General features: G+C 56.4%; 2 protein-coding genes across 10 annotated transcripts in view; both read right to left on the bottom strand.

The window, feature by feature from the left end:
* Nucleotides 1-3496, bottom strand: part of SLC45A1 (solute carrier family 45 member 1) — a 50410-nt gene extending 46914 nt beyond the window's left edge. For 3 of the 5 annotated variants that reach the window (XM_067566330.1, XM_067566335.1, XM_067566333.1), the window contains exon 1: nucleotides 2869-2884. The gene's annotated coding sequence lies outside the window, so the exon portion shown is untranslated. Of the gene's footprint in view, nucleotides 1-2868; nucleotides 2886-3410 lie in introns of those variants that run through there. The other 2 variants (XM_067566332.1, XM_067566334.1) reach the window with 2 other exon arrangements.
* Nucleotides 3497-8452: 4956 nt separating this feature from the next.
* The window catches only part of PHC2 (polyhomeotic homolog 2), a 57344-nt gene continuing 40132 nt past the window's right edge, over nucleotides 8453-25664 (bottom strand). For 2 of the 5 annotated variants that reach the window (XM_067566329.1, XM_067566325.1), the window contains 6 exons: nucleotides 17642-17844; nucleotides 15152-15281; nucleotides 13500-13614; nucleotides 13032-13173; nucleotides 12188-12479; nucleotides 8453-10938 (listed from right to left, as the gene is read on the bottom strand). In XM_067566329.1, the coding sequence (XP_067422430.1) occupies nucleotides 10784-10938; nucleotides 12188-12479; nucleotides 13032-13173; nucleotides 13500-13614; nucleotides 15152-15281; nucleotides 17642-17844 (1037 nt within the window). In that variant the 3' untranslated portion in view covers nucleotides 8453-10783. Of the gene's footprint in view, nucleotides 10939-12187; nucleotides 12480-13031; nucleotides 13174-13499; nucleotides 13615-15151; nucleotides 15282-17641; nucleotides 17845-22658; nucleotides 22700-22886; nucleotides 22904-23559; nucleotides 24079-25664 lie in introns of those variants that run through there. The other 3 variants (XM_067566327.1, XM_067566326.1, XM_067566328.1) reach the window with 3 other exon arrangements.

Here is a 25664-nt window from a genome sequence, read left to right as displayed (position 1 = left end):
TCCAGCAAACTTACACACTACAGAATAATATTTTGCCTGTTCCCTTACTGGCCAGTATCTCCATGAAAACCAGAATTTCTCTTCAGTAATGTGGATTACAGTATACTTCGTGTTTAAAAGTCACTTACTTGTCCACTTCTCCCACAAGAACCTTTGAGCTCTCTCTCATGCTGTCCATTATGCAAAAATTATTTCACAAAATATACATAAAGCCACTGGCCTATCTGCTTTCAAGTATCTAGATAATATTTAGTCCTGCCTTGAGTGCAGGGGACTGGACTAGAAGATCTCTCAAGGTCCCTTCAAGTCCTATACATCTATGATCTGAAGGCTCATTTCTACCATGATGCCTAAAGAACATGGTGAGCTGATAACAGCTAAGCAGCTGGCAGGATAAGACTACACCTACTGATATGCTTACTTTTTGAGCCCTGCCTTCTTTCACAACACACTTTTACTAATCATGTCCCACAGTCTTCTACCTATTAAACCTGAAATTTCACTCCACTTTGTATTGCATGTATGTGCACAACCAGTAGGGTCCTTAAACATCTATTCAACATTTTTCCATTGATATTTTCAGGTATGCACAGTGTCAATAGAATGTTGATATCCTTAATTCAATCATTTAACATAATTCAGTCTCTATGTGCAAAGTACAGTTTTAAATCCCTGTAACTGGGCTAAATCAAATCTGATTTGCAGTGAGCCAATTAAAGGCACATCTAACAACCTAGGCTCTAAGTCCCTGTCATATTTCAAGTTTCCCTCATCTGCTGATGAAGTGCTAAAGCTACTCAGAAAAAAAAAAGTTACATTCTTTGTTAGCAGAAAAGCACATCTTTATACAGCTTCTGGTTGAAAGTGGCTCAGCCATTTTTCATGAAAATTTCAGACTGAGTGCAAATGTGTCCAATGTCAGGCAAACAGATAAAACATTAAGTTATTAATTGAAAATGACCCTTTAGAATTAAAATGTTCAGGCAGTTTAAACCATAAGTCTCTCTACATACACTGCCTATATTTCTAATTCCAGAGAAGCAGCTCAGCTATTCAGCTCCCTGAAACAAGAGCATTGCTATCAGATGAAAAAGAAACATTTTGCACACTCAATCTGCTGAAAAAAAAAAAAAAGTAATCTGCCTAGTCTTTGGGTGAGTTCAAGGACACTGGAGAGCTGCAGAACTTTGATCAAAAGGAGTCTTACAGTTGCTTCATATTAGCACCAAATTTGCATAAAACATTTCTTAAAATATATAGGTATATTTTAATATAGCTTGTTCCATCTCACATTCATCTTAATAATGGGGTTCTGTTCAACTCAAACTTTCTGTAACCTGCTAATTTATGCACTTGTCTGTAGGTACCAGGCAATGCTAGTACCTCTGCACTTCCTGTGTTCTGTCAGCAGGATGATTATTTCTAAGCCAGATGAGGAAATTAAAAGTAGATAAACTATGGCAGATATTAATGGAGTCAGAATTCAAATGTAGTCTGTACTAGTTGTGCTCAATGATAAAAAGTCATGGGTCCTGCTGTGCTATCTGATATTTTGCGGTTGCTGCAAACATACTGCTCAAATGAGAACTTTTGAGACTCTAGCATGCCTAGAATAGAAAACAATACATTTCTAAAACAACCTATTTTATCTAGCATGTTTTAACTAGTATGACTTTAAACAACACTTTGCACCTACTGTAGAGAGGGTAAGCTTGTTTAAAAAAAACATACTAGCTGGTCACAGTTAAGCTTAGAGGGATTCATTTGCAATAAGTCTGCTCTACATGTTTAGAATCACGACAGTTAAAATGTGTTAGTTAGCAAGCTGCAAAATACAACCTACTTTCTGATGTAAAGGTGGCTTATGGCCAGTTACTTGGAACTGAGAGGATTATAAAATAAAAGGGCCTGCTTACTAGAGTAGGCCCAAAGTCAGAGCTGGACAGTGGTAAGAGTCACCCAGGGGGCCTGTGCTGCTGTGGGGAGCTGTGGATCCTCCACCTGCCCCGGGTGGGTGGCAGGGTGCCTCAGAGCAGTCCCCAGCCCGTGTCCCCACTGCCGGGGTGCCCTGTAGGGCTACCCACAGCGGCCCTGGCTCCCTGGACAACTACTGCCCAGCTCCAGCTTCTGGGCGGGGCCTCAGGGGAAAGAGGAGGAGTAGGAGGCAGAGCGTCATGGCAAAGGGGAGGGGCTAAGGCCCATCTGAGACCCCACAACCCCTACTGGGAAGAGGCTGGCGCCACCCAGAGCCTCAGACAGGCATGGAACAGTGCTGCAGGGAATCCAGGACAAATGCTGTCCCAGAGTCATTCAGCCTGGGACCAGGACTTGAAGCGTATATTTTGGGAGTGTCCTGCCCTACTAGAGACAATTGGTCACACTACTGCTTACATGCAACAAAAAGCTCAAGAGGCATCTATCCTGGCACTTCCACTATTAACCTTGAACCCCAAGATGTCTAAGATGAGCTATGGGTACAGAGGAGACTGAGTAGTGTTTTAGTGAGGGCTCACTGAGAAAGATCCATATTTGCAATGTAAACCCTGTTGTGCTATGTTTGTTTTGCTGCTGTGTAAATGTATATGCAGTGTAGTTGTAGCTGTGTCTCTCCAGGCAGTCATGGGAGAGAGCTGCTGACACAATTTACCACTCAAATACAATAGCTGTTGAGTAAAGCAGTTTAGATGCAATAAGTGTCAACCACTTGAACAGCTTTAGAGAACACACTAGCAGTACAGAAAGAAACTCAGTACAATCCACTTACTGAGAACATTTCATAACATGATAGCACTCTAGGAAATGGTCTCATTGCTCATGGGAGAGATACTTCCATCTGCTCAGACTCTAAATCCCAGAAAAATCACCTACCAGTGGAATAGTCAACTGACACACCTCTTTTAAATTTCAGAATCCAGAGGGAAGACAAGTAGAGCTGTGTGAACAATTCTTTTGGCACCAAGAAATTAAAAAAAAAAAAAAAAAAAAAAAAAAAAAACTCATTTCAGATCAAACAATGAATTTTTAAAAGCTTTTTAGCTAATTGAAAAGTCTAAAGAAACATTTTCAGGTGGAACTAAACATTTAGCATAATCCCCAGAAGTTTAGCTTTGAATTAAGGTTTTTAAGTGTTGTGGCAGATGGCCGGCTTCCCCCAGTGGATCTTATGCTTTGCTCCCATTGGGGGGCCAGGAAGGTGCCCATCATCCCATCTTCCCTGCGGGACGGGGAGAGGGACCCAGGCCCACCCGCTCCTCCAGGTCTCAGCCCAGGGGCCCTATGAACAGCAGCTGTAGACTGCTGGCTCTGTATTTTGGAGCTGCAGCCTCTTCCCCTGGGCTACTTTCCCCCCCCTCAATCCTTCTGGCCTTCTCAGGCCCTAAGTCCTTGCCGCCCCTTGCTGGGCTCAGTACCTCCTTCAGGGGTTCCACCACTCTCCCACACTTTGGTCTGCTGCTCCGCTCCGCTCCGCTCCGCACAGCACCGCACAGCACAGCACAGCACAGCACAGCACCTCTGCTTCCTCCAGCTTGTGCCCGGTTGGGTTTGGGGCGGAGCCCTTTTATGGAGCACCTGGCTGATTCCTAATTGGCCTCAGCTGGCTCCTAATTGCCCCCTCATGACTCCAGTTAGGCTGCAGGGAATAAAGCCCTGATCATCCTGGGGCTGATATACCTCCCTTTGCCTCCTCTCCTGCTGCTCTCGATATATCACAGTGTTCAATTTTGAAAATTAAAATTTAATTTTAAAACAAAGTTGTTTCACACTGAAAAATCTAAATCATTCTTCCCACACAATTCAGCAAAACCAACATGAATTTGCAAAACTATCAATGTCACCCAAATTGCTTTTATTTTTTTGTCTAAAAATTTTGGCCAAAACATTTCACACAGCCCTAGACACTAGCATGTGATAAAGACAAGACCTTGTTTCAAACAAACAATGTAAATATACCTGTTTCTAATTAACTTGTTTCTAATTTCCCCAAGTGGCTGAGGTAGCTCCTGATCTCACTTGAATTCTTAATGGACAGGACTGCAAATCACAAAAAAAAAAAAAATCTCCCTTATTGGCACACACTGGCACATTTACTGCTGGGCCCAGCAGAGTGGCCAAGAGTGGTTATGCACATTGAACTCCTCACCCATAAGCTGGGGGGGTGAGCAAGGTATACTGGCCAAGAACAATGTGTGACTGGGGAGCTTGCTTTGCTGGTGCCTGGATGTACCTAGTCCCCTGAGCAACTAGCTAAAGGTGCAAAAACAAGAAATTCTTTAAGTACTGCATATCACAGAAGGCACGTTGCCTGCTGGATCACCAGGGGCTAAAGAGATCAATTTAGGAAAATTGCTGAGAAGCTAAATTATTTCTTTCCATCAGTCACTCCAGAGATGGCTGGAGAAATTCCTACCCCAGTCCTGCCCTTTTCTAGTATTAAATAGAGATTGAGGTGTCAAAAGAGAAGTTGCTTGAGCAACTTGATAATTAAAAAGTTACCAGTGGCCAGATTTTCAGGGGATTTTCAGTAACTATCTAGTGGACTTCGCAAAGCGCCTAAAAGCAGGTTAGGCAGTTACTCTCATTAATTTAAATTAATCAGTTCAGGAAAGGGACTGGGCCATTATTGTAGGCCTTTCCATGAAAACATGTGCTCAAAACAAGCCCCGGTCAAGAAAGCAAGCAAGATGTTAGAATATATAAGAAATGAGATGGAGAATAACGCAGAATATATTCTAATGCCATTACACTAGGACTTCAGAGTTATGAACACCTCAGGAATGGAAGTTGTTCATAACTCTGAAATGTTCATAATGCTGAACAAAATGTTATGGTGGTTCTTTCAAAAGATTCCAACTAAATATTGACTTAAAACAGCTTTAAAACTTTACTAAGCAGAAGAAATATCCTGGTTTTAACCATCTTAATTTACACAAAACAAGCACAGAAATAGTTTCCTTACCTTATCAATTTTTTTTTAAGTTTTCCTTTATTTTTTTTAGTAAGTTTACATTTAAACACAATAGTGTACTATGTTTATTTGTTTGTGTCGCTGCTGCTACCTGATTGTGTACTTCCAGTTCCAAATGAGGTGTGTGGTTGACTGGTCAGTTCATAACTCTGGTGTTCATAACTCTGAGGTTTTACTGTATATAAATCAATGAGAGTCTTATTTGTACCATTGTTTGTAGTACTGGTCACCATGTGTCAAAAAAGATATTGCAGAATTAGAGGGAGTTCAGAGACAGGTGACAAGCAATTAGGGGCCTGGAAAAACTCTTGTATGATAAAAGATTGGGGGAAAATAATGGGGATACTTCATGCTAGGACAGGAAGGTATGACAGGGTTGCTTGTGGTGATAGGGGCCAGAGCTTGGCTCGGCTCGGCTCAGCAGCCCTGGAGGATCCCTGTTGGTTTACGAGCTAGGGACCAGGTGCTGCAGCTGAGCTAGGTGCCAAGGCCTCAGCCAGGTTCTGCAGCCAGGCCATCAGGTGAGGCCAGAGCAGAACTCCGGGCAGAGCAGTGATAGACCAAGAAGGGAGAAATCTGACTTTGGCTCTGAAAACCCCTTCTCTGGTGGTGTGAGTTTGGGACCCTGCCCGTATCTATCACCGGGAGTGGAATGAAGGAGGCCTGATCCCGGATGACTTCACAAAGAGTTTTATTCAATGGGTAAACAAAAAAATAAATGTGCAACAGGATTCCTAAGGGGAAATAAACCTGAATTAACTAACCACGTTACGGTTTATCTTCATCCTCCAGGCCGCTGACACCCTGTCAGGGATAAGGGCAGACGTTGTCCTCCCCAGGGTGATGGTCTCAGCCTCTCAGGAACACTGGACAGGACAGCCTTGCCTCTTCGTAAGCCCCTCGTTGTCTGTGTACCAATAGACGGGACACGCACACACGACTGCCACTCACATGGACAGCAACAGCCTTTGGGGCTGCTCTCCTTACAGACACTCTTCCCAGTGAGATCAGACCCATCTGATCACAGGGATTTTTCCCGCCTTTCTAGCTGTTACTAGGCAGAACAAAGCTCTTGGCATCCTGCCAGGCAGCCTGAGATATCTGCCCTGACCTCAAAATGCAAAGTCACTAACCCGAACCATACAACTTCTAGCCTCCAGCAGGCTGGGTGGTACTCCCTCCCACCCCCTGTGGGAGCTGGCCTGGACCCTGCTGCTTCCCCCTGAATGTTCCTCCCTGCCCCCATAGGGGGGGGTGCACCCCACATGCTGGGATCCTATGCTCGAAGGGGTGAGTGAGTGCTCTGAGGTAGGTTCAAAAATTATTTCAGGTGCTCCAGAGGGCACTAGCGCTGGCACGATGGGTACCACAGGGAAAAAGCTTCGGTGCCCATGCACGCGTTGTGCACACCGCTGGCGTGGACTGGATGTGAGAAAGCACTTGAAGAAGGAATTTTCCCCAAGGTCAAACTGGCAGAGACCCAGGGGGTGCCTTCCTCTGTAGCACGAGGCCTGGGCCCCTTGCAGGTTTGACCTAGTGTCATTACTGGAGTCCCTGGAACGTGAGGCCTTTAAACCGTGCTGTGAGGCCATCAGTAGCTTAGCCAGAGGCTAGGCCAGGAGTGGGTGGGTGAAGGGCTGTGGCCTACGATGCGCAGGTCAGAGGAGCACGATGGGCCTTTCTGACCATGTGTCTGGTCACCAAACTTGGCTGTCCAGAGGCCAAAGCCAGTTGGCATGTGGGAGTGTGGGACCCTTTTCGCACTCAGAGCAGAATCAGGTGGGGGTAATCTATGCTGTAACGCAACAGGGCTTGAACCCGGGTCGCAGCTTGACTCTGGCTCAGCCCCGCCACCCCATGCTGGGCCCTTGGGTTAGCACGTGTTGTGTGTAGACAGCCCAGTGGGTTAGGCCCATGCCTGGGTTTACAGTCCTGTGCCAGTTCAGGGCTGTAGTTTCGATGCACAGCCATTAGGTGTCAGCAGAGGCTCAGAAACGGCAGCGGCGGCCCCAGGCCGAGCCTGGTGCAGGGAGGAGGAGGAGGAGGAGGCGGAGGAGGCAGGCCCGCGTGCAGCGCCAGTGCCCGGCGGTTGCGCCATCCCCTGCCACACTGACCCCGACGGGTTGTCACCGGGGGGGGGGGGGGGGGGCCGCTCTCGGCTCAGGTGCCCTTCGTGTTCAGCAGTCCCTCCGCGCACTGCGCTGACCCCTGGCATTTCCCCCCCCTCCCCCCCCCCGCACAGGGTCCCTCGCCCCCTTACAGTGTGTGTACTGGGGGAACCATGCCCACAGCCCCCCCACCCCCCGAGTTAACCCTTTCCTAGGCAGCCAGAGCCCTGCAGCTGGATGGGCGTTCCGCCGGGGGGGTCAGCCTGAGGTTCCCCACAGCACCCCGTTATTGCAGGCAGAGGGGGCTGCCCCACCTGCGCAGGACACAATGCCTGGTGCTGCCAGCAGGCCAACGCCGCGCCCCACGGATTCACGTGTGGCACCACACGCAGCCTAGGCCCTGGAGGTCAGAGATCAGAGGCAGGAAGCCGCACGAAATCACCCAAGCAGGGCAGGAGGGTTGTCCGCAGTCCAGGCGCCAGGGGCTGCCCTACTTTAGCTGAGATCGGGCGAGGCCACCCGGGAGCCGGCTCCATGACTCAGGCGCTCTCGCTGTGGTGGTGGGTCCCTGTCTCGTTTACCGTTACTGGCAGTCCTGGCACTGTGTGAATAGCTCTCTCTGCTTGGTGCGCTTGTAGATGGGTCCAGCAGCCCCTGGCCTAGCCCCTTTAACCCTTCCCCCATTGTCTCTGCTCCTTACCTCTGACCCGCCAGATTGTGCCACCTCCCTCCAGCACCGACGCAGCCATCGCCCTTGCTCCATGGTGTGAAGCCCCCTGCCCGCACTGGCTCTCCATTTATTAGCATGGCCCAGGCCAACTCCAGCTGTTGTATCAGACCCGTTTCTAAAACCATCCACCTGGAGTGGCCTGGCTTGATTTTCTAACCTGCCCCGCACCTGCTGGATCATTCCCTGAGCCCTTGTGGTGTTTGCAGCCTCCCAGTTTGTGATCAGCTGCTAGGTTAACACTCCCCCATCCCTGTGCCTGGAAACACTGCATAGCACCAGAGACAGCCTGGATCCCGGCCGCACTGTGACCTTCCCCATCCTGCATCTCCCCAGCACACCAGGAGCCACAGTCCAGAGCCAATGAAATCCAGAGGGAGATTTAAAGTGCCTCTAAACTCCAGCTGGGCAGGTGCCAGACTGTATTCTAACAAGGTGCTAAGCTCCCCACTCCCTTCTTTGCCCCACTAGCAGTCTTGTGATGACCCTCGCAAGCAAGCAAGCGGTGGGGTGTGTGGACAGATGGTCACTGAGCCAGGACTGGGGGTTTTTGGAGCTGTTGGCTGGATTCTGCAGCCAGTGAGCAGCATCTGCTCCCACTGAAGTGAAGGGGAGCACGCAGCACCTCTGCAGGAATTGCTGAGGGCAGGCATTAGCCATCTGGGCCCTGCAGTTCACCAGTAGCTCCCCGGTGGCAGGCGCACACTCAGTTCCTCTGCTCTGCAGCCTGGGAGAGCACGTCAGGGCAGAGAGCACACGCTCCTTGCTGGCTGCCGGAACCTAAACCGCTGCCAACAGCAGCGAGAGCATGTGAGTGGCACCCCAAGGGAGGGGGGCTCCAGGCTGGGATGGGAGAGAGCGGGGTTCTGTTCCCTGCTTCACCAGGGCCTGCCTGTGGGTAAGACACAGCAGCCCAGCTCCTCAGAGGCATTGAAGCACCTAACTTCCATTGGGCTCAACACATTCGATACCTTTGGGGATTTGCACCTTACTCGCTCTGTGCCTCACTTTCCCCTCTGTACAACAGGGGTACCAGCCCTGCACTGCCTTACACATCCGTGTGAAGCTAGACCCCTTAAAGTCAGGGAGGAGCTGAGATAGCATCTGCTGGGGCCCATGAATACTGCGCCCTGAAGGAGATGGGCAGGGCACAGGGGAGCTGTTCGAATATTTAGCCAAGAAACAGGCATTTGTCACAAACTAAGTTTGAGCAACCAGGGGGTTGCAGGGTTTTCCCTGACACATGGGAGGAGGCTGCTCCTGTTTGTTGCCTGGCAGAGGCTGGGCATTTTTTCATGGGGTGATTGCCACATTTTTGTCCCCCTCCAGTGCCACGGTAGGTGGCTGGCAGGGTCACCGCTGCCACAAAATCCAACTTTGTGGCATGGAAGTTTCTGTTTTGAAAAATATTCTCAGATGTGAAAAGAATGGCAGCGCTGGGAGCTGCCCAGCACCAGAAACCACAGCGCAACTGCTCTCCACATGCCCCTGCCTTGGGGATTGCCCCAGCTCCAGCCCAGGCTGGGTCCAGTGGGGCTGTGAACACCCCTCCACTGCAGTGGGGGGAGGGAGGGAGACAACAGTGGCTCCTCCTCCCATTTCCAGCTCTGCTCCCGGTGGACCTGAGGCCCAGCCCCCCCAGCATCCAACCAGCACTGAGGCAGTGGGGCTCCAGGGGGTCACGGTGCACTCCATCCCGCCGCGAGCCCCTGCTCCTGTTACTAACCTTGCTCCTAGCCCCTCCACTAGCTCCCCCCCACTGACGTTTGGTTTTTTTTGTATTTTTTTTTTTTAATGTTTATTAAAAACAACAGGAAAAAAGGGTTTTAAAAAGACCTTCCCAGCCCTGCCCTGGGGAAGCAACAATCTAGCCCCAGGAGCTGCTCCCTAGTGCAGGGGGAGGCTGGCATGTCTCGTCCCCTCTTAAGAGAGGGATGATTCTCGCAGGCACCTAAGCAGCATTAGGGCAGCTTGAGACGGGCTGAGGAAAAACCAGAGCTGGCCCCATGGGGAGGCCTGTGGCCCCCAGCCTTAAACCAGTTTAGGACAGGGCTCTGCGCGTGCAGGCATTAACCAGCTACGGGGGCGCTGGGAGGCTGAGGGACACACCCGGCTGCCACCTCCAGCTAACAAGGACGGATATGCTTGTGGTACGCAGCCGGGGTGCCACGCCCCAGGAGCACAGCAGGCCCTGCTGCAATGCAGTGCCCGGCCAAGGGGTGCGGGCTTCTCGTGCACACACAGCCGGCCAGGAGCCCGCTCGCCCCCGGGCTGTCCCAGGTGCAGGGCCCCGCAGCCCAGGAGACATCCACACTGGGAGACGCTGGCTTTCGAGGTAACAGTCTGAGCCAGAGGATAGGCTGCCACAGCCACAGCCTCTGCCCCACGTGGCAGATGGGACCTGGCTGGCTGCTGGGGGGGGGGGGGGGGGAGGGAAGATGGACGGACATGACACTGCCTGGCACCTCACCCACACCCAACTTTAAGGCAATCATCCTGTTTGGCATCAAGAGCTGGTGGCTGGGGCCAGCGAAAGCCCCTCAGCCTCTCCCGGGGGTAGCAAGGCTGCGGTTTGGGGGGGGGAGGGGGGGAACTGCCCGCTGAGGAGATGGAGAGGGGCATGGGGCATATCACAGCCAGTGAGTAGGGCGGCCTCATCCCAGCCCTGCCTACTGCCAGCGACCGCCCCTGTAACAGCCCCTCCCCGCCCACTGCAGGGCAGGCTGGGATTGCAGGAGGGGAAGCTAATGCTACGGAATATGTACAGCCCCATAAGCCAGAGTCCCCTCACCCCCCCCAGGGAGGTGGGAAGAAAAGGGCTCTCCAGGCATCAGACCCCAGCCACAGGGAGCTCGTGGGCCTAGTGTTGTCCCCCCCACCTCCTTGTGACGGCTAAAGCCTGTCCCCAAAGGGCCTCCATAGGCAGGTGTGTCTGCCCTGCGTGGGAGCGTCCGGGCGGGCTGCCCCATGCCAGGCATGGCTCTATGAGTCCTTAAGCATGCTAATGCGGGCATAGATCTTCAGCGCCGGGCCCAGCTTGATGTTCATGGCACTCATGAGGTGATCCTCCTTCAGCAGCAGCAGGGCCTGCCCGTCGATCTCCTGGGCACGGAACTCCTCCGCGATCTCCTGGCACCCTGCAGGGAGCCAGCCAGATAATGAGTGCAGGCACCAGCCCAGCCTTCCACTGCCCCACTCCCAGCACATGCCCCCTCCCCGGGGCACCGCTCTCTCCTCTGAGGAGCCATCACCACCTCCTTACCCCCAGCAGATCTATGCTAGGGCAGGCTGGACGGGAGCTGTAGGATGCCTGCCAGGGGGTGCTGTCCCCTCTAAGGCTGCCTCACTTGTGCTGGCACCTTCTTCTTAGCAGAGAAATAAAACAGATCCTGATAATGTTAGCTCAGGCACCATGGCCACACCCCAGCTCAGGTGAGGCATCCCTGTGGTCCCGTGGCAGTTATAAATGCCTACAGCGTTTTTCTTCCCGTCCAACTCTGTTGCTGTGAGCTGTGGAATAGCTCGTGTCCCACCCCAGAGGTGGCTGCAGTTTAGCAATGGAGCGTGGGGGTGTACAGTTCATAACTGGCACGTGTCTAGTGATGTCAGGAAGGACAGAAGCAGGGTGTGTGCAGTGTCATGATGCCTCCCACTGGAAAGGCAGTAAGCACGGGTTGCCCGGGGCGCCTCGCTTCCGGCAGGGGGAGGGTGGGAATACTCCTCTCCCCCACAGTGAGGCCCAGACTAACCCCCTGCCAGGCAGATGCCCACGAGCTTGTTGTGGGGAGCGTCACAGGTGTAGGTCGGGGCATCTCACAACGAGCATGGATGTGACAGGTGGGGACAAAGGAGCGGGATGGCAGGGGGCTCACGGCAGAGGTCCGGAGAAGTGAAGGGGTGGAGGAACGGCCCTGGGCAAACCCTGCAGGACAGACTGACAGCAGGCTGGCAAGTTCGGACAGAGATCAGCTTCCTCATTGGGGAGAGCGGGGGAGGGGAGGGGCAGTGGCCTGTCCAAGGCCCTAGCGATGGAGGCAGGCTCTCAGGGTCAGCGTAGGAGGGGAGGGCGGGAGGGTTTTTCAGGGCCAGAAACTCTCTCTGATTTGGGGACAGATTGGTTTGCTCTAGCTCAAACCTGCTCACTAGCTTCTCCTTTGGAGTCAACAAAGCATGGCTCCCCTGGGCCCTTCACCCCTTGCATGCTAACTTCCAGCTCACCCCTCCTCTTCCCCACTGGGTAGCACAGAACAGCTGCTATGCTCCACCCCAGAGCTGGGTGCATGTCAGCAGTGGGCAAAGCAACCTCCATACATGCAGGCCTCAAAGATCCCGCTGGCCCAGGGCCCATGTGGCCAGGTAGGGGGCAAGGCCGTGAAGGTCCCTCACCTGGCAAGGAGCGGATGAATTCATAGACATCCTCTACGTTCCACTTGGTGGGTTCGCTGGGCAGGAAGTGGTGCCCGATGCCCACCAGGTCCCGCATGTGCATGTCAGGCAGCTCCAGGTCGCGCTCGCCCTGACGCCGGCGCGAGGTGGATGAGCTGGCTGAGAGGGGAGACAGGGGCTCCTCGTAGCTTGAGTTGTCGGAGCAGCGGCTGGAATCCTCCTGGTTGTGGTTGAGCTGGAGCGATGCTGTGACAGAGAGCGGCACCGAGCCCGTCGAGAGGGAAACTGGCGTCTGAGGGAGGGCAGGGAGACAAGTCAGCCTGGGGGGAGGGAAGGGGGCAAACACCTCTGTGCAATGCTGGCCTTCCCGGACTCTTCTTCTCCAGAGCCTATTGCTCCCCCTGGGAGGACGGCCGTGTAACGGTCAGAACGGGGCAGGACTCCCGGCTTCTACTGCTGGCTCTGCGGGGAGGGCAGCCCAGTTGTTGGGAGGGTGGAGCCCGAACTCCTGAGTTCTGGTCCCAGCTTCAGCAGGGAGCCAAGTGTCTGTCAAGAGGTTCTCTTGGGTTCTGATCCCCAATGTCAGACCCCCCCACACTCCTCCCACCAGGCCCTTACTGCTCCTCCCAGGGCCAGCTGGGCAATGGGGCTCACTGATCTTTATCATCTTTCTAGCCCCATCTGCCCAGGCCCCTCCCCTGCAGCACTGATGGCCCCCCGGGGGCACTAGCAGGGCAGCGATTTGCCAAGGGTCATGGAGGGATAGACAATGGCTTGGCTCCTGGGGGAGGGAAGGATGTTGGGGTCACCCCCCAGGGTCCCCTCGTGCTACACTGCAGTTCACCTGTTTCTTGGTGTCCTTGCTGAGGACAGGTAAGGCTCCTTTGCAGGTGCGGCGGCGCCCGTGCGGGGCCCCCCCCGGTTTCTGAAGCTTGCTGCGGTCGGGGTGGAAGAGCCCCACCCGCTTCGTGCACCCCACGTTGTACCTGCCGGGGGAAGCCAGGAACGGGTCAGTGAAGGGGTCTCAGTTCAGCGGCCTCACATCCCTGCCCTGCTCTCCACGGTGCGAGGATGAGTGCAGATGGTGCCCAGGGCAGCTCAGGACCAGCCACAGCATTGTCCTGCCAGCACGTTGTATGGAGAGCCCATAGCCCCACCATGGGGCAGATGATACAGAGAGGACTGGGGAGCAGGGGAAGGACTCAGCAGCTTTGCTCCACGGTGGAGATGACCTGGACAAAGAGGTTGGACAATACGAGGTGGCCTTGCCCTGCAGTGGCGGGGGGCCAGGGCAATGCCCAGTGGTGGTTACCTCTTGGCACAGGCCATGGAGCAGAAGCGCTTGGACCTCTTGAACTTGTAGGCGAAGTCAACACGGCCGCACAGCTCACATTTCAGCTTCGGGGGGTTCCCCTCCTCTTTGGATTCTGGGGACACAGCGGGACACACGGACCAACACAGACACACCCAGCTCTTAGTGACGGCTCGCACACGCCTGGCATGCAGCGGGCATCAGTCACTGCCTGGACAGCCTCAGGGACATGGGCCAACCCCACCCCTGGCGTAGCCCCCAGCCCCACGGGCACCCCACCTCCCCCGGCACAGCTACTGCGCAACATAGCCAATACCCCACCCCCCCCGCAGGCTCCTGGGCACACGCAACCCCCCCCGACCCCCTTCAGCACAGCCAACACCTATGCAGGCTCCCAGGCACAGGCTCCTCTCTCCCCAGCCCCACAGGCACAGCCACCCACCATAGGCAAGACTGCTCTCCTCCCAGGCCACACAGCCCCTCCCCCCCAGCAGGCCGCTCTCGGTAGGTGCCTCAGTTGCTCCAGGTGACGGGGTTAATGGCCCTGAGGTTTCCCTCCCCCTCAAAGGCCAAACACGAGGGATGCGGCTGCCCCAGAGAAACCCCGGCTCTCTGGTTACCGGGCTCTTCTGTGCCCTACGGGCCAGCTGGGCACCCCAGGGTCCTGCTCTGAGTGGGTGGGCAGGTGAGGAGACATGAGTGTCAGTCCCAGTGCCTGGGGCAGCATCACCTGTGGGTCTGGCCTATGCAGGGACCCCAAGATGTTCTTGCCTCTTAACCCAGCAGCCTTGAGAAGCTGGAGAACATCAGGGTGTTGTGGCCCCTCTACCTCTATGTGCGCGTGTGCGCGCGCCCCGCCCACCCCCCACTCACTTTCCCATGCTGCTCAGCAACCATTTGCTAGTCAGCTCCAATGACTCCGCCCATGTGTCCTTGCCCCTAACCCGCCCAACACCAGGCTGCCAGGCCAGGGACCCTGGAAAGGCCCCAGGGGAAACAGGCCCTGACCCCCATCCCAGAAGCCTAAGAGCTGGAGGCTCCCCCAGCACAGCTGCCCCTCAGTTCCCTGCCTATCTGCCCCCTTCTTTTGCACTTCCCTTGCTCTCCACCTTCAGCATCTTTTCTCACCCCTGCCAGGGTTCTGCAGCCTTCAATGAGCCCTTAGGGCCCCTGGGAGGGGATCAGGATCATTTCCACTCCCCCATCCTATGGGTGGGGAAACTAAGGCACAAACAGGAAAAGTGACTGTCTCAGGGTCACCTAGGAGGGTAAAGGCAGAGAGACAAACAGACCCCTGGTCTCCTGACTCCCAGTCTGCTGCTCTAACCACTAGCCCCTGCTCCCACTGCCCTAGTCCCTGCAGTCTCCCCCTGCTTTCCTCTCCTCCCCCTCTCCTCAGTGCACGGGGGACAATGCCAAGGGCTGCCCTGCCCTCCCCAGGACAAAATGGCCATCCCAGAGCACCCCCTCTGGGGGGGGGGGGTCAGTGGGGTAATTTGAGCCTCAGCACCCACTGGGCTCCCGAGGGAGCAGGCAGCCCCCGACCCCAGCTCTTGACTAAAGCGACGGGTCGCCCCTGCCCAGACTAGTGGCGTGGCAGGGGCAGCAGCAGGCGGCACCGCTCTCTAGCGCCCCTGCTGGCCGGGGCCTACCTTGCAGATAGGGCTCCTCCATTTCAGAGTCAGTGGTGGTTGTATTGTCCTGCTGTGGGAGTTTCTCAGCCAAGAGGCCTTGGGCATACTTCTTCTTGAGATTCCCCACGAGCAGTGAAGAGCGCCCCACCTGGAGAGCCGGAGACACAGGGCAAGATGGGTTAGAGGGCTGCAGCCTGGGGCCGGCACTTGGCAAACCTCCGCGAGCCCTGGGGTAGCGGAAAGGAGGGGGCTAGGCAGCACTCCCTGCAGGTGTGTGCCCGGACTAGAACACTGGGCCTTCAGCTCCAAACACACAGGCCTTGAGGTGTGAGCTGCAAGAAAGCTCCCCTAGCTAGCAGCAGTGGTAGGTCTGCGAGCAGCTCTGTGACGCAGCCACTGAAGGGTGACAGCAGGGACCCACAAAGCCAGGTCGCTCTGCTGGGCCAGCCAGTGGGGTGGGGGGGATTCACTGCTGATGCAGAGCAAAGCATGGCTCCTGCTTCAGGACCAAGCACACTGCCTGTGTCATGCTCCTTGCTGCCCCAGCTGGCTCTCCTAGCTCAGAGCCCTGTCTCCTTGGCAGCGTAACTCAGGGGCACAAGCCCTGGGCCAAACGCACGCAGCTGAACCTGCTCTAGAAGGGATGCGGAGCTGGACGTTTGAGTGTCCAGGCACCCCGCCATATTGCATCCCAGGCCTGCTCCGTTCCACACGCCCCAGCTGAAATCCCAGGCCAGCTGAGTAACAATGCTCAGCTTGCCATATGCAAGCACGCAGGGCACGAGGCCAGCTCGCAGCCCAGCTCTGCCAGCTCACAGCAAACTGGCATTAGCACGTGCAAATTCCAGAGGCTGCAATAATTTGCCCAGCCCCACACACCTGGGGAAAACCACCCCTCTCCTGTGCCTCCACAGTGCATGAGGGCAGGGATTCCTCCGCACAGAGTGCAGCAATCGGTGCCTCATCCCAACCTGCCCCGCTGCAGCGCCAAGTCTGCACGCTCCATGCAGCCTGCTTCAGCCATGCAGCATACACACTCAGGCCCTGATCCTGCATTACCCACATGCTGCAAGCAGGCCCGGCACAGTTGTGCAGGATTGGAGCCCTAGTCAAAGAACCACATGAATGCACAAGCATTGGTGAAATCCACCCCAGGCAGCACAAGGCCTAGGCACCCCTTGCATCCCACTTAGGAGACCAGGTTTAGGAGGGGGAAGTATCTCATGCTGGGCCTCTGTGTGGGGGTGAATTTCATCTGCTGCAATTTGCAGAGGCTCACAACTCAGTCAGGTCTCTGCTGATTTTCCCCAGTGCCGACTGATTCCTGCCCTGCCAGGGAAGATGGTGGTGAAAGACGTTTTATTTTTGTTATGAGGGAAAGTTAATTTTATTCCCTAGCTCAAAAACAGCACAACCGTTTTTGCTCTAACTTGAATATTCCCCTTTGGACAGAGACCAGACCAGGCTGAGATGAGACTGAGCAAGCTGAGAGGCTGGAATGGAAACCTTTAACCACAGCAGCTGCTGCTCCGGCTCAGGAGCGTTTTCCACCATGCACATTGCCTGCTATTTTGTCTGCACCCAACCCAAATGCTTTGGCAAAGTGGGGAGGGGTTCTTTAGAAATAAAATGTCTATCCTCAGGCTGAAGGTCTGATTAGAATCCCCCTCACCTTCCCAGTTCTAACAGATGCCAAGCACTTCTGAGCTCTCCTAGGAAGCCAAGGAGGTTATTTACAAGAACCTATACATATATAAGTTAACAACAGAACTGAAACCGATGCCAGAAGTGTCCCCACCGTGTCATTCCCTGCCCCTCTCAAATGGAAATCTTGCCATTCTGCATTTTCACCTATAGCATACTGCGAATCCAAGGGTTTCAAAGCACTTTTGAATAGTTCGAATCATAACGCTTTGGTTAGTGCTCCTCCCCCCGCCTCACAAAGCCCTTCCCAAAGTCTCATTATCCCCATGGCTCACGTGGGAACACAGGCACAGAGCGGCTAAGGCCCACATTTTCCAAAATCAGCCATGGATCTTGGGGCCTTAGTTCCCAGGTGCCCCAGGGGACACACCAAAGGCCTGATTCCCTGAAGTGCTGAGCACCCTCCGTGGGCGCGCAGCACCACAAACACAAGGCCCAAAGTGTCTAAAACTGGGCACACAAATTTAGAGGCCACTATCGAAAAGTAGCACTTATGTAACCCACCCAGGATCACACACGTCAGTGGTAGAGCTAGGAATGGAACCCAGAAGCCCTGACTCCCAGTCCTGTGCTCTAACCATTAGCCCACCCAGCCAAGCATAACACCCTGCTGCCAGGGAAGGGTCTGCTTCCCTCCCAGCAGATGTGAACGCTCCCCTCCCGAGCTGACTGCAGTGCTGTGCTTAGGTGGAGACTCCTGCTAGTGTCAGGAAAAGCCTGAGCTGGAGCGAGATCTGTGCGTGCGTCCCAGCAAGAACACAAAGAGAAGAGAGCGCAAAGAGGGGAAAAGAAGAAGGTGCGTACCGGGAACGGCTCTGCCCCCTCCTGGATCACAAACCCTTCGATAACATGCGTCAGGACCTGGGGCTTCACAATGGCCTGGGGTGGTTTATTCTCACCATTCTGGGGGGCAGTGCCAGCGACGGTAGAGGCAGAGTTTCCGGTCCCTGATGTCATGCCGGGGCTGCTGGGGTTGTTCTGCACATGAACACGGTCCTGTCCCGTCTCTGCAAGGGGGACATGAGATTGAGCTGCATGGGTAGGGCTTGCACAGAGAGGCACAAATACACACAACTAGCGACACACACCCCCACCGATGCACGCACACGGCCCCCAAGCAGAATGCAGCCAGCTGGAGAGCAGTGACCCACACTGACAGCACACACAGCACTAGACGCATGCGCACACATGCACAGGAGGTAGCAGGGAGACGGCCAGACCTCCCATCCCCTTGCTCTCCCCGGTGGGGTGGGCATGTGACCAGGCGGTTGATCTCAGCCAGATTAGCAGCCTGTGTGGGATCTGCCCCTCTGTTCCATTCAGCCCCTGCACCGTTCAGCGGGGTGGCTATTACCATACAGCTGACTTCCCGGCTTTCCCCCGGGGCAGGATGAATGGGCCTAGCGCAGCGAGTCACTCCCCTCCCTCCGCCAGCCGGCACACACAGCCTGGATTGTGTGGAGCCGAATACGCTCCACGAACCCCCACGGGCAGAGTCAATGGACAGAGCACATGTCCGTCCAGCTGGGACTCTCCCAAGCACAATGAACAGAGGGGAGCACCAGGAGATTTTTGGGCTGCCAACTCCACTGTGCCCTGAGGATCTGGGATTAGAGGGGCCCAATCTCGACAGAAGACATACAGAAATACACCAGACCCTGCAGAGGCCTCCCAACCCCCACCGCCTGCCCCATCACCCATGGCACATAAGCCAGGATAGGCAAGGCAATGAAATATGGGGACCCCATCCTCCACAGGGCCCTGCTGCCCTTCCTTCTCTGAGCTTCCAGGGGCCTAGGCAGATACCAGAGCCCTGCTCCCCAGCCCCAGGCGGCAGGGCTCCCCAGCCCCATCAGCTCGGGGCCTTTGCTGACCTCCCCATCTGACACTCAGCACCCAGACTCTGAGGGAGGGCTCAGCTGGACAGGGCAGGGGGCTGGGAGAGGAGGCAGCTGGGATGCGGGTAGGAGCATTTAGGTGCTCAGGGGAGGCTCCCGCCACAAGAGCAACCATCTTAATGCCATGTGCAATCCAGCATCAGTGGGATCCCTGCCAAGTCGGGGAGTGCTTCCCCCTCCGCTGCAGCCCCTGGATGCTGTCCCCAAAACAGGAGGCCTCTGAAGGGCAGGGCTAGGCCAGCAGCGTGGTGCACTGCAGAGATCCTGGGCTGAGCCAGACCACAAAGCTGTCCAGGCAGCTCTAGGTTACGATGCTAAGGTATCACAGAGGTGTAAGAATCTGTACAGAAGAGAACAGGAAAGGTTGCGACAGGAGAGCAGGGCTCACACGACTCAGGGGCCAGGAACTGGCTACGGAGCCTTTGGCTGCTAGAGAATGTGTCTGGGCCGAGCCCAGACTGGCAGCACCTCCTGTTCACCGTGGCTCTCTGGCCCCACGTGAACCAAGTTTGGCAGGTCTCAGCCTAGTCCCACAAGGGCAGGTATCTAGTAAATGCCACCACAGGGAGCACCAGCACTCCCTCCTCAGCCATAGCAGCCACAGCCTGGAGGCTCCACAAGGCCAGACTCTCAGCAGAAGAGGCATGCTGGGTGCAGAGCCCTTATGGAACCGGGGCCCATGAAGTCCGACGGCGGCTCTTCTGGGTCAGAGCTGAACCAGAGCCAGATGAGGCCACATGCGTGGGACACCAGACCCTTTAACAGAGGCTGCCACACTGGGGAGAGCCCCTGGGACTTGAGGGATCCAACATGTCCCAAGAGGCTGCTCCGGCCACCAGGGCAGGGGTGAAAGCTAGGAGAACAGTGTGAGCAGGGCACAGTCAGGGGATCTCCCGCACCAGAGCACAAGAGGGCTCTGGGAGAAACCAAGGAAAACAGACAGCATCTGCCTCTGTCTTAGCAGCAAGGAGCCCACATGGGCCACCCTTCCCATGGCAAAGCTGTGCCATCCCCCAAGTGACCATGGCACCCAACTATGGCGCCTCTTCTCACTATGACTGCTCAAAGAAACACAAGGGGCAGCGCCGGGCTGACAGCCCCACAAAGCAGCTCCAGGGGCATGAAGTGCCAGCGCTTCTCTGAGAGAGATTATGAGAGTCCTTCTCACTGCAGGGAGTCTGCCTGGGACTACACTACCCAGAATCCCTCACAGGAAGCAGTGTGGGCTCAGAGGCCATTAACGCAGCAGCCCACAGGCAAACCTTGTGCTCAAGCTGGGTCTGTACAGCGTACATGTCCGTAGCACAGCCAGCTCTCTCACCCACATCACTGTGGCACCAGCACAACTTACATCCATGGCAGCGGGAAGCACCAGCCTCCTTTCATCCCCCCCAGCACATGCACCCTTTCCCACCCAGAGTGCGGAGTTTTCTCCTCCCCCCTTCACAGGGCAGAAAGGGATTTGCTGACCTGAGCTGGTGACACTCTGGCAAGGCTTGTGGTTTCACCCAGTGGACTCTAAAGCAGGTCCCTTTCCGCTCCCCCACTCGCCTGTGCTTGTCCCTAGCACCTCCCCGCCCCCTTCCCAGCAAACATCAGTCACTGAACATTAAACACATGCACAGGAGGGGCCCAGTGTGGCTGGGAGCAGGAGGCTCCCAGAACCCGCATGCGCTGGCTGGGCCCTGCCCCGCTAGAGTCTCATTGGCTCCAGTTAGAGAACAATGTAGCTAGGCCACGGGGCAAGCAGGCTGTGGGGTAACTCAGTGCCCCTGGAGAGGCTGCAGGCTGGGAAAGGGGTGGGAGTTAGCTGGTTGCCAGCCATGGATCTGGCAGGGGTGGGAATGCAGGGAAAGTTGTCTCAGTAGCTGGCTGGGAGTATAGTCAGCGCATGCAATGCACTGACAGCACGGTGCAGCCTTCGGCGGCGTGTGCAGGTAGTGTAGCACACAGGCTGCGTGTGAAGGGAACGGACGGAAGTGGAGTGGGCCGAGATGGGGCAGCAGGAGGCAGAAGAGGGGGCTGAGAATCCTAGAAAGGTAGGGCTAGAAGGGGCTTCAAGAGATCATCTAGTGCAGCCCCCGCATTGAGACAGGCCCAAGAAACCACCACCTGTGCAGTGAGAGGGCCCCCTCCTCTGCCCAATGGCTGGAATTGGGGGTCCTCTCCCTACTGCTCCCCCACATACAGATGCAGCCCCACTCCCCTCTCAGGCTGGCCTGCAGCCCCCATCCCATTACAGCGCAGCGGGTAGGACAGGGTGCCCCGGGGAGGAGAGCAGCACAGGAACACAGACCGATTCAAGGCTCCTGAGTGCAGGCTAGGGTCCTCTGGGCTCCCTACATCTCAGCCACACTCAGAAGGGTGGGGGCCGCAAGGAAGCTCCCCTCAAGCACCCCGGGGCAGGCAGACTGGATGGAGCAGCCCTCTGGTAACATGAGTAATGATGCAAGGCTCAGGGTCTGTGCCCTGGCGGAAGACAAGGAAGAGGAGCAACACTTCAATCCCATAATGAAAAGGAAAATTCACAGGGAAGCCAGCTGAGGGTGGCTCCCAAGGGGCAGCAGGATGGGGACACCAGCACCTGTCTGCTCCCCAGAGAAGGGCCCGTGTGATCAGAGAACAGGTGGGGTGACTAGAGAAGCCAGAAGGGGAAACCAACTAAGCCTGGAAGTGGCTGGGAAGCCTGCAAGGTTGGATGCAGTGTTCTGCATCACAAGAGACAGAGTCCAGCCACAGCAGGGCCACCATATAGACCATGGGGTGGTGCTGCTGACAGGGTGACAGACCGACGGCAGAGGCAGGAACAAGTAGCTTCAGGGCCACGGATCATCTGGAGGCTCCTGGGACTGGAGCAAAGTGGGAGCCTGAGTTAAGAACAATGGCACTGAGGAGCCAGGATGAGGAGGGAGTCAACATGCTTCAGGGGGGTTTTCTGGAGCAGAAACCAAAGGAAATGGCAGATGGGGATGGAGGGTCCAGGAGCGAGTCTCAGGAGCTGCTGCACAGGGGGTCAGCCCCACAGAGGAGATGATCCAGGTCAAAGCAAGCAACAGGACACTCCAGAACGGTGGGCACAGGCCACCCAGACCCAGGAACAAAGGATGAGGTATTAGCAAGTCCAGAAGCAGACCGAACTCAAGACTCCAGCTGCTCCAGAAGCCCAGAGAGATCAACTGCATCAAAAGCAAAGCTGGCAGCGATGACGTTGTGAGAATATACAAGGTGCTGGCCACCCAGGAAAGTGGTTTGGGGGCAGGGGGTGATTCTTGTTGTGCAAAGGGTGCTTGGGGCAGGTGGGCTGTGGTCACCTTCGGTGCTGAAATGGAGCATCTCTGCAGCATGCCCCAAGGGGAAAGCAGCATTTGCAACTGGAGCTGATCGGTGGAGTCCCATGCCACATGCTGCTGCGGACAGCCCAGGCTGGTCAGTGCTCGGAGACAGTGGGGGTGGCCACACAGCCAGGACACTAGGGACCTTTGGTTTCTCCTGTATGCTCCTTTAACTGCAAAAAAGGGCCAGAGGCCTCCATCCACTGCAGGGGCACAGCACTGCTCCTCCCTGAGCTAGTGTGCCCCTCCCGTAGCAAGGGGAGCTCAGTCTCCAGAGCCCACTCATCCACTTCCTTTCTGCAGAGCCTGCCAGACTCGTGGCCCCAACAGCTGCCAGGGTGGATTTGTGATGTAGACACCTGTCTAAGACCCCTCAACTCGTTGCACACAGAGGCTCCTCTGCAGCCATTCGAGAGCAGCACTCCTCTGTCACTACCAGCCCGGTCTAAAAGCAAGACTCTTTATCCCCCTGAAGCAGCAAGCCCCACCTCCCTGCCATATGGTGAGCATTCCAAGGGAAACCCCCCTCCCCCAGACCAGAAGCAGAAGGGACACAGAACAGGGATCGTTTGGGGCCTGGGAAATCCTCACCAGAAGATCCATGCTCAGCTCACTGCCTCTCCCATCACCATCTGTGCAGCAGTAATGCAAAACACACAGGCTGACCTCATTCCACCTAGATATGCCAGGCTGGGAGCAGAGGGAAGAACAGGGCCTGGCACACATGATATCCCGGGCCTATGGCCTATCCTGCCCCCTCCAGGCCTGGGTCACACAATGTAGCTCCGATCACAGTTTGGCTGTTTCACGCAAACTTACCCACCCTCTACTTGGAGGTTAGTGTGAGGTGCTGGGGTCTTGATGGCTCCAGGGTTTTCATCCACTTAATTACAGTATGTCCAGGCCTCTCGGGCCTGTGGCTCACTCTGCATCAACACTGACCACTGACTACTTCCAGGGCCCAGGCCGGATGTTGCTGGGTGCCCACAGTGCCTGATGAAGTCACTGGGAACTATGGATCTTCAACACCTGAGAAAGCCAGGTCACAAATGTGCACACACACTGGTTCCAGCAGGATCCGGATCTGGGAGTCCCCTCAGAACCCGCTCCATCAGGAGCTGGATTTTTCCTGCGTGCCGGTGCCAGCTACAGCTTCCGTCTAGCCAAGATGCAACAGGCAATCTACCCACCCGCCTGCTCACCTGACCCAGCAAACTCCAGCGCACAGCCACTCTCCCCGCATTGTCCTCTCACTGCACAGGCCGGGACTGGCGCTAGCAGCTCCCAGGGGCAGCTGGGGTCGGCTGAGCTGAGAAACTTACCTGGCTCCTGCACCCCCCGCCCCCGGAATCAAAACGCAGAGCCCTGGGCAGCTGGGCTCCCTGCTCCACACCCGTGTCCTCCCCTGCTCCGGGCGCCGCCGAGCCGAGCTAAGCTCGCTCGCAGAGCGGCCCCGCCCCGCTCTGTTTACCCGGAGCCCAAGAGCACTAACCTGGGCGAGTCAAAGGCGCAGCGGCCGGTCCCGCGATTCCGCCCGGGGGCGGCGCCCCCGCAGTCCCATCGCCTGCACAAGCTCTCGGCACAAACAAAGGCCCGGCCCGGCCGCCTCGCCCTCCGCCCTGGCCCTACGGCGGGGAGGGGAGCTAGCTCCGGCCCGGGGCACCCAATGCAGCCTCCGGCCGCCTGCGCCGGGGCATCGGGGGAGGCCGAGACAAAGGATCCGAGCCGCCGCCCCGGCGCTGGGGGCAGCGGAAAAGGCCCCACGCGGCCCCGGGGTCCGGCTCTGTCCGCTCCGCGGCGCGCTGCGCTGCGCTCCGGCTCCGCGGCGCTGCTTACGGGGCGCACATCACCGGGCCAGCGGCCCGCTCGGAACCCCGCGTCTTCGCCCCGGCAGCGGGGGCGGCGTCAGGCCCGACGCGGGCGCCGAGCAGCGGGCGCTAGCGGCCGGCACCGCAGTCCCCGGGCCGGGGAGGCCGCGCTTGGTGGCTCCGGATCCGGGCGAGGCGGCGGCGGCGGCGGCGGCGGCGCAGACAATACGAGTGCGCGCAGCCTGCGCCCGGGCTGCGGGGGGAGCGGGGCGGGCAGGGCGCGTCGGCCGCTCTTTGTAAGGCCGCCCGGGCCACGCACGGCGACGGCTGCCATTGGCCGCCCGGCCGGGTCCGCCTCCAATCCCGGCGCGGCGAGCCGGGAGCCTGCCCCCCAAGCGCCGCCTGCGAGGGGGGGCGGCCGGCGGTTGTGGGGACAGGCCCAGTCGGGCCCCGGAGGCGGCTCCGCGCAGCAGCGGGGCCCGGGACGCACCGGCTGGGAGCAAAGGAGGGTCCCGGACCGGGCGGGCGGGCGGGAATAAAGCAGCCCCCCGCGCCGCACGGAGCGCGCACAGCCGGCAGGCTGGGGCCCAGACCCGGGCCAGGAGGCGCTGCCTCTCCGGCGACGGCTCCCGGCCAGCTGCGGCCCGGGGGCAGACAAAGCTGAGAGGCAGGGACAGGCGGCGGCTGGGGAGGGGACAGGGGCCGGGCCGGGCCGGGGGCGCACGGACGCGGCTGGTACTTCAGCGGGGAGGGAGGGAGGGAGGCAGGGACCAGCCCTGCCACATTCCACGCGCCGTGGGCAGGGCCCGTGTTGGAAGCGAGCAAGCGGAATGTCAACGCCGCGCGTTTCTGGGCGCCCCCCGCACGGCAGGCTAGCCAGGCTGCAGACAGACAGACAGACCGCGCCGTGCTGCTAGTCAGTTGTGAGGAGGGGATTGTTAAAAGGATTTTCAACCACATGACTACAATTTAATTGTATTATGTCTTGTCAACGTTAACAAAGAAACGACTGTCACGCACACCCCCCATACACAAATCCACACACATGCGCTATACAAACTCTCACACCAAGCCCTCCCTCCCTCCCCCCCTACACACACTCTATACACATACACACTGACATGCACCATTCTCAGACACATTGCACAACATAGATGTCAAATCCGGCACTTGCAGACACGCACTTTACAGTTCTAGTCTATCCGCTCCGGTGTGGCTCTGTCAGGGTGTGCGGCACCTGCTAGCTGTGGTGGACATTTTGTTCATAGAACAGTTGACCTCCCGGTAAAGTGAAGTCACATGAAACTTCCACTAGCTTCAAATAGAGTTGTGGGTGCTCAGCACCTCTCCAAATCAGGCTCCAGGAGTCTCAGGTTGGGCAGCTGAAGATGGAGATGCTCAGAATTAGTTGGTGCTTTTGGAAATGTTAGCCTCAGTGATGTACCCAAGACCAAGCAGCAAGTCAGTGGTAGATTTATCATCATGTGATGGTCTGAGCACAAGGCTGGGAGCCCTGGACCCCCGAGTTCTAAATCTGGCACTAACCGTGGCTCGGCTCCCCTGGATAACCTAGAGCAAAGCCCTCTTCTGCTCTGAGCCTCAGTTTCCCCATGTGTTAAAGCAAATATTTGCAGAATGCTCTGGACTTTGTAAATACACTTTGTAAATATACTGAAGATTACTGTGTATTATAAATCTAATGGAGCTCTGTCTTTGGAATCCTGCCTTCCTATTGGTTCCTTTACCAGCCTGACTGCTAGGAAACAACCCAGACTGTCAAGGGGACACT

This window comes from Emydura macquarii, unplaced genomic scaffold (assembly GCF_026122565.2).
Source record: "Emydura macquarii macquarii isolate MOO-44397 ecotype Brisbane River unplaced genomic scaffold, CSIRO-AGI_Emac_v2 contig_2768, whole genome shotgun sequence".
NCBI classification, from domain to species: Eukaryota; Metazoa; Chordata; order Testudines; family Chelidae; genus Emydura; species Emydura macquarii.
Note: the sequence above shows the minus strand (reverse complement) of the source record. Positions and strands in the feature narration are given on the sequence as shown.